Source organism: Poecilia mexicana, unplaced genomic scaffold (assembly GCF_051168715.1).
Source record: "Poecilia mexicana isolate PSO_F unplaced genomic scaffold, ASM5116871v1 scaffold_18, whole genome shotgun sequence".
Lineage (NCBI taxonomy): Eukaryota > Metazoa > Chordata > Actinopteri > Cyprinodontiformes > Poeciliidae > Poecilia > Poecilia mexicana.
In genome coordinates, this window is record NW_028263387.1 from 9282547 (window position 1) to 9290816 (window position 8270).

The 8270-nt window shown below is 32.8% G+C and overlaps 1 protein-coding gene and 2 long non-coding RNA genes across 3 annotated transcripts; all 3 read right to left on the reverse strand.

Moving 5' to 3' along the window:
• Positions 1-386: 386 nt before the first annotated feature.
• On the reverse strand, positions 387-1581 carry LOC106909766 (uncharacterized). The gene is made up of 4 exons (XR_015766056.1): positions 1118-1581; positions 973-988; positions 806-885; positions 387-437 (listed from the first exon to the last, which is right to left on the reverse strand). It is a non-coding gene; the product is annotated as an uncharacterized LOC106909766 (long non-coding RNA).
• Positions 1582-4019: 2438 nt separating this feature from the next.
• On the reverse strand, positions 4020-6606 carry LOC148154012 (Fc receptor-like protein 5). Its single transcript, XM_088016013.1, has 4 exons — positions 6579-6606; positions 5434-5679; positions 4362-4631; positions 4020-4036 (listed from the first exon to the last, which is right to left on the reverse strand). Exons 1-4 carry the CDS (start codon positions 6604-6606, stop codon positions 4020-4022), a joined length of 561 nt encoding a protein of 186 aa, XP_087872139.1.
• A 935-nt stretch (positions 6607-7541) lies between these two features.
• LOC148154013 (uncharacterized) lies at positions 7542-8270 on the reverse strand. The gene is made up of 3 exons (XR_015766053.1): positions 8167-8270; positions 7847-7879; positions 7542-7616 (listed from the first exon to the last, which is right to left on the reverse strand). It is a non-coding gene; the product is annotated as an uncharacterized LOC148154013 (long non-coding RNA).

Consider the following 8270-nt stretch of genomic DNA (forward strand, 5'->3'; position numbering starts at 1 on the left):
AAGCATAAAGATTAATGAAGAATCAATCAAATTGGAAACTTTTGTTAGTGTGTTATGTCTACATTTATTATGTAGATGTTAAATTATAATTACCTTGGTCAACATTAGCATTTTCAGAATCTTCTGCTGGCTGAGGAATTCTCTCTGCTGAAACTGTCAGATGAATAAATTGGGAATCAAACAAATAGAGAATCTTAATATTGAGAAACGATCTTAAAGTTTTCTTATATTCCATATGTTGGAGTAATTGTGAATTATTTAAGTTATTTGAGTATTTAACATGTTTGGATTTATCTTCATTTGAAATATTTCTCTATTTTCCATCATCAGTCTCTTTAAATCAGTCAGATGTTGAATCTCTTTCTGCTATAAAACTTTTACTTTACCGTTTCCAGAAGTTTGGCTGAGTTGAATTGTCTCATCGGGGGAAGAGTCACCTAAAGACAATAAAACAAGGCTAAAGTTCAAATGACTGGAAATAGATCAAATAAGTAAATCATGTTCACACAAAGTAAATGTTCTCATGGTTTGTTTTTAGTTGTGTTTCAGTAGTTTGGTATGTTTCCTGATAAAATGTTCATAATTGTTTCCAGTATGAATTGTATTAATTTCATAAAAATGTTATAACTGTATTTTTATGTTACACTGTTGAAGAGTGGGTTTTTGTCAGAATATTTCTTTCTACGATAATGTAGAAATGTTATTCTCTCTGTGTTTATTTGTTTTGTTTCTGAAAATGATTAATCAGAAAATTGAGTAAATATAAATCCCAGTTATTCATAAAAATGTTTAATTTGAGACGAACCAGGAAGCAGAGAGCTGGAAACAGAACCGTCATTCTGGGTCGCTCCAGGATCTGGATTGATGCTCTCTGGTTGATTCAGTCTAAGAATAAAAGACTTAGATGTTTTATTAAAAGTATATATATATTTTTATTTATGTTCAAAGAGAGAACAGATGGTTTTTACTGACCCGCTGCTGCTTAAATCTGCACAGAAAAAGAAAAAAAAAATCATATTTTCAGTCCATCTTAAAAACATCACAATAAACTTGAAACATTTGAACAAATGAAGTATTTAACTAATTATAATTCAGTATAGTCAGAAAAATGTCTCACCTTTGGACCGTCTGCAGCGCCACAACAAGATCAGGAGACTAAAGAGAATAATGAGAACGATTCCAACAACTGGTCCAACGATCAAGATGGCAGGTGATCTGTGTGATTTCTCCACCTGATCACTGCTTGCTTGTAAATATTCTCTGACAAAAAGAGGTTATAATTAAGGTGGAGCTTCTCCATCAACTATATCAACTAAGAGAGACTCTGGTCAAATGTTGTGTGAAATGCATTTAAATGCGTATTAATCACATGACAAAAAGTCAAAGTGGCAAAAAATGAAGATGATTTCTTCATTTCTAGTACAAATACAAGTTTTTTTTACTTACAGCGGCATCATTGCAGTGATAACGAAACTTAATAAAAACAAATATCCATCCATTGTTTACAGCTGCTTGTTCTTGCTGGTTTTTATCTCCAGCAGTTTCTGGTCAAATTGGATTACAAACTGGACAGGTCACCAGTCCATCACAGGATAAACTACCATGCACACATTCATATGTCAGGAAAATTTTAGACACACCAATAACAGCCATGAGGAGTGAACGAACACACACACATGTTCCAGGAGAGCAAACCAACTCTATGCAGAAAGACCACAGGTCAGGATTCGTCTCCAGCACTTTCTTTCTACAAGGCAGCAGTGCTGCCATCTGCTACTAATGAGAAATAAAACAAAACAATTTAACAGTGTCATTTGTTGCTTCAAATTAGATTTTGTTTCCCCGTCTGTTACATGGAGAATCTGTTTACTTTCAGAGTTATTATGCTTTATATAGTAAGTATGAGACATAGACAAATTAGAAAACATGAAATCCTAAATGAAATAAAGCTGTGAAGAAAAATATCCAAAACAAACAAGAGGAATTTGAACAACTTTACCGCCAAATGTCACAAAATATAAATAAGGATGAGACACTCATCTTAAATCCATTTACAGATGGATTTAATTTTCAGACATGATGAATTAAAACTACATGGTATCCTGCTGTAGTTAGCTTTGTTCTGCTGTTTTTCTTTCTTTTTTTTTTAAATCACAAACTGCACCTTCATCGCTGGTTTCAGTGTAGAAAACTGGATCTCCTCTTCCTCCTCTTCCTCCTCTGCAGCTGTAAACACCTCCATCTGAGACAATGAAGACTCCATCTGGTTCAGTGGTTCTGATGGACTGATCTGTATGAGACTCTGTCTCCCGTCTTAACAAATCAAACTTCCAGCCATCAGATCCACTAACAGAGCAGGTCAGTGTTACACTGCCCCCTGCTGGTATGATTGTATCACTTGCTGTCAGTTTGGTTGCAGGTTTATTTGCTGCTGATTGAGACAAAGAGAAAAATAACAAAATCACCAGAATTTAACTTGTTTCAACATAATTCAGCTTGGTTCATTTATATAGCTTCACTTAATAAAAAAAATATCGTCACATTCCACTTCATAAGACAAACAGGTCTTATATGGTTTCCTTTAACATTTACAAAATATACATTTTCCGCTATTGACTCATTTATTCTGTCAAATGTTTTTAACCAGCAGCATCTGTGCTTGTTATGGATTCATATATTTATTAAAATTTAACATTAAAATAATCTTTTCTCATAAACATGCAGATTATTCACATTAGAACATCGACTGTTCATCAATATATTAACTAATAAAACCCAGAAATCATAATAATCTGACTGTGATTGAATCAAATCATGTTGTATCAGAGCTGAGCTGAACCAAACTACTGAACCAGAACATCTTCTAATGTTCTGCTGCAGTCAGGAGAACTGGGCTGGAAATCAGCTCTACTGCACAAATCACTTCTCAGTCCTTCAACAAGGAAAGCTCTGCTGACAACTAAAGGTTGAACTGTTTTTAGTCTAGTGGTGATTTTTCTAAACTTTCAATCAGATGAATTGAACTCAGAGGAACCACAGTGGCCTCCTGTAAAACTGCAGCAGGACCAGAGAATCACAATCTGCCTCCTATCAGCTTTTATTGACTCATTGGAGGATGGAGGGATTTTATATGACAGACAAAACTTTACTAAAATACAGACAGTATTGAACAAAATTCACTGTTTATAAATCAACCGTTTCCACTCTTCTTTCCGATTGCTCCTGTCCTTTTTCTCAAGAAAACCTCAACTTTCTGTCTCAGCCTGTTAGTCAGTATTTAAATGTGAAATCTAGTCTCTAGTGACAGGATGAAAATAAACAGGTTAACAGAAAGTCTGGCTGCCCAGCATTAAAGCTGAACTGGAATAAAATTATTTCACAGACAATAAAATCTCCAGTAGCAAATTGTATCTGAAATAAATTAGTGAAGTGGAGCATAAACTTTATAATGTTATTTTACTAAGAAACAACACATTGGGACAATAATTGTTGCAGTTTGTCTTTAAGATGATCAATATAAATTTTAGGCTGATTTCCACTTCTTGTGTTTAAAAAATATAAACTGAAATATTTGAATAAAAATGAAAAGATTTAATGTTGCTTGAAAGAACCAAATATTTAATTGGAAATTCATGAAACATTGTTAATAATCACTTCATGTGATGATCTACTTACAAACAGTTAGTGAGTAATTAGTCCACTGTGTGAACTTATAGTATCCTCTTCCTCTGCAGCTGAATGTGTCTCTATCAGCTGCAATGACCTTTAATTCAATGGATACTGGAGAGTTTCTATTGGTTGTCCTCCATTCATACGCCCACCACCAAACTCCTTCTCCTTCAATGATCTCACATCTCAGAGTGACCGTCTCTCCTCTGAATATTTCAGACCAGTTGGATTTCAGGGTCACAGTGGGTTTAATGGAAACTGATCACATAAAGAAATATAAAAAAATGAAATTAGAAGTAAATCTTTTGCTCCAATTTGAGGGTTATCTTTCACAGAAATCAATTTGGAGTTCAAAGGTCAAACTGATCTAAGAAAAAGAAATAAACAATTCAAGTTGAATAAGTCACTATTTTATTCAAGTATAAAATAGTGACTTCTAAACATAGAGGATAATTAATATTAGTAGTAGAAGATATTAGAATAAAGAACACACTTATCAAATCAGAACTTTTTAAACTTAAAGATATTTCATAGCAGGTTGATTAAATATCAAGCTTATACTACAAAACTCAGTTTAACATTATTAGGTAATTTAATATGATATGTACTGTCAGTAGTTAAAAAAACGAGTATCTTCAATAAAAGTATTTAACAAGTTTAAGACAATTTGGATGAACAGAAACTAAACTCACCAGATTTCCATAGGGTGACTTCATTGCTGGTTTCAGTGTAGAAAACTGGATCTCCTCTTCCTCCTCTGCAGCTGTAAACACCTTCATTTGAGACGTTGAAGACTCCATCTGGTTCAGTGGTTGATATGTTCCGATCTGTAGGATGTGAATGTCTGAACCAGTAAATCTTCCAGCCTTCACCGATGTCCACAGAGCAGTTCAGTGCTACACTGCCCCCTGCTGGTATGATTGTATCCTTCACTGTCACTGAGGCTCTGGGTTTATTTGCAGCTGATTGAGGGAAAGAAAAAAAAGAACAAAATTATCAAAATTGTGCTTGTTTCAATACATTCTGTTTGGTCCATTTATACAGCACCAGTTAATAAATGACACAGGTCATTTGCTGTAAAACTGCAGCAGGACCAGAGAATCACAATCTGCCTCCTATCAGCTTTTATTGAATCATTTAAAGACAGATAGATTTTATACGAGACAAAACTTTACTAAAATACAGACAGTGTTGAGCAGAATTCACTGTTAATAAATCAATTGTTTACTCTCCAATTGCTTCTTTCCAATATTCCAATGTAAAATCTCATCATTATTACATTTTACATTTGGTGACTGAACTCGATTTTACAGTCACTAAACAACAGTGACTTCTAATAAGCAGATCAACAAAAAATCTGGTTGCCCAGCATCAAAGTGGATTAAGCATCTTTCATGAACAATAAGATCTCACAGTGACACAAATTAGAGAATTGAAGCATAAACATTATAATATATTACTAAGGAAAACTGCACATGTGCAGTCGATTTGAGTATTTATTTATTAATTATTATTATTATTATTATTATTATTATTATTATTATTATTATTATTAACATTTATTTTAGTTTGTCTTAGAAGTTGATCAATAAATGATTTTAGGAAGCAGGAAACACTGACTTTTAGTTCTTGTGTTTGAAAATGTAAATTAAAATATTAAAGAAACATAACATGTTTAATGATAATAAAAGTGAACTGTTTAGATGAAACTTGATGATGCACTGTAAATAATCACTTCATGTCTATAATAGATGATCTACTTACAAACAGTTAATGAGTAGTGAGTCCATTGTGTGAACTGATGGTTTCCTTTTCCTCTGCAGCTGAATGTACCACTGTCAGCATAGTTGATCCTGTATTCACTGGATGTTGTAGAGTTTCCTGTGTTTGGTCTCCATTCATACGTCCACTGAGTTCCTCCTCCTTTGATCTCACATCTCAGAGTTATTCTCTCTCCTCTGAATATTTTAGACCAGTCGGGTTTCCGGGTCACAGTGGGTTTAATGGAAACTGTTCAAATAAAGAAATCTCTCATTAGAAATGTTACATGTAAAACTTTGACAAAAAATAAAATAAATAAATAAATAAATCTTAGGTGACACAGAAATGAAAACGAATGTATTCATTTAAAAATCTTTAAACCTAGAAAAAGTATATTTTTTACCCAGTCACTTCCTTTGTATCAACTTATCAAAGAATCAGTAAAAAAATAAATAATGAAACTAATAATAATCTGTGAAATTGTCAAATGATTGGAGTTGAACACTACAAAATGAATTATTTAAATCAGTTTGCACTATTAAATACTGATTGACATCATCAGGCTGCATAGTAATAATTTAGCTTTTTTAGTTAAATAATTATTTAGAAGATGTGCAGTATTCCCTGCACATCGTCTTGTTCAGCTGTGTTCTTCACAGCTGGAAGAGAACAAGATACAAGATACAAGAATTATCTGTTCAGTGTTGGAGAAAAATTGCAGCACAATTGCAGGTGTTTAATCTACACTGTAAAAACAAATCCAAAATCTTAATAAATATTTTGGTCTAGTTTTCTAGTGCAAATATCTTTGAACTTGAAATTTATGAGTTACTTGTCAGCAAAATATAGACAGTTGTTTTAAGTCAGTAATTCTTAAATATTGATGGAAAAATACTAATTCCACTGACAGATTATTTCACTTATCACAAGAAGAAAATGTGGTGAGCTTCAAAATAAACGATTTCCAGAACAGAACCATTTTTCCTCTGATTGACAGCTTTGAAACCTTCACACACACAAGAGTGGTGTTAAATTTAACTGCAGGTGTTTGCAGGATGAACCGGGAGAAAAGGTGACCCTACAGGAAGATCCACACAGATCAGAAGTTTTTACATCGCTGCACTTTCTGTGAGGATTTTTCATTTTACCAACCCAAGGCAGGCAAACTGTGTTCATGCTTGAATTTTAACAGACCATCGATCTAAAATCCTAGCATTCATATACCAAGAATGTCAAATTGTTAAATTTGATGAATGGTTGGTCCTGAGATAGAAGATTAAATTGTAAATTTAGGATTTAATTAGAAAGTCCAAAGAATCATCTTCATAGTTTGACTGTATTGTTGCTATTAGTAATCTTTGTGTTTAAGCTTGATTTGTTCACAGATTTCACCAAACGTATATTTAAACACTGCCGATGCAGGACCAGGTCAGGGCAGCGGGGATTTGATGGGGTTTGTGCTCAAAGTGTTGTTAGAACATTTATATCACTGAATGGATGGATGGTTGGCAGGGAAACCATGAACTCAAATAATAAACAATGAATCTTAAAGACAATCTGTCCACTGATCCAGACTAATGCTTATTAACAGAAAACACAAGAATAAATCACTGGATGTATTTTAGTCATGTTTGTCTTTGGGGATCCATTGGAAAGCAGAATCACTTAAAAAAATCTTGTTCAAAAGCTTTTGAAGTCTCTATGAGAAAATACACTGTTTAGACAGAAGACAACAAAGGTCCAATAATAACTGTCGGAAATTTAAAAAATGATAGTCAGTTCTCTATTAGAGTCAAAAATAATGAAATATGCATGATTACAAACTGATTACAAACATTTATTAATTTGTCAGATTAATAAATGTCAGCGTAAAGAAAAGGGAAGTAACTTTGTCCACATGAACTTTTTGCCTTCACATCACAGACAGCAGATGGCGCTAAAGAGAGAAAACATTTCAACTTTTACAGAAAAGCACAAACCTTTCTCCTCTTTAAGTTTTCTCTCATGTAAATCTTCAGTTTTAAACAGATACACATCTAATAAACATGGTAACTTCATATTATAGTGTAAGATGCTGAGGCAGCCATTAAATACATTAGACAGTTTGATCTTGGAAGCAGAAAGTTACTGACTTGTTTCCATGTCTCTTTCCTGATTATCATCTTTATTTCCTGATTCACTCGGATCTGTTGAGATGATCAAATAGAGAGAAAAATATTCATCTACTGTTAATATTTTGTACATAAAGATATTTATTTCAACACAAATCGATGCACTGTTTTTCAATTAGTCTAACTAGCTTTCAAATAAAACTGAAAAAAATATATATTTAATTTAAAATGCATAAAAAGTTGGTGGTTAATTATATATTTATCATAAACTGAATGAAAAACAAACAAGAAAAACTGATTCTCACCTTCAGCATTTACATAGATGAGATTACTGAGAACTGCAATGAAGAGCAGAAGCTGGTCAGATATGATTAAACTTAAAACAAATATATTTTAACTTTAGAAGCATTTCAGGTAAAAATGTTTTGGTTTTAGAAATAAAGTCAGAGATAAAATATGTAATGCCAAAAAGACTTAACATCAAAAATCATTTATATAACAATCATAGAAAACACATATCGCTTCTTTTCAAAATTGTAGAGAAACAGATCAAATAGAGATAAACTCTTTTTCCTTCATGCAGAATCATTTTGATCATTAAACATGAAGTCAGTGATGAACTTACAGAAAAATCCCAGCATGCAGAGCAGAGCGTTCTCCATCCTCACATCCAGACCTTCTGCTCATCAGAAAGGTTTCTACGTTGTTTTATTTATAATTATGAAGACG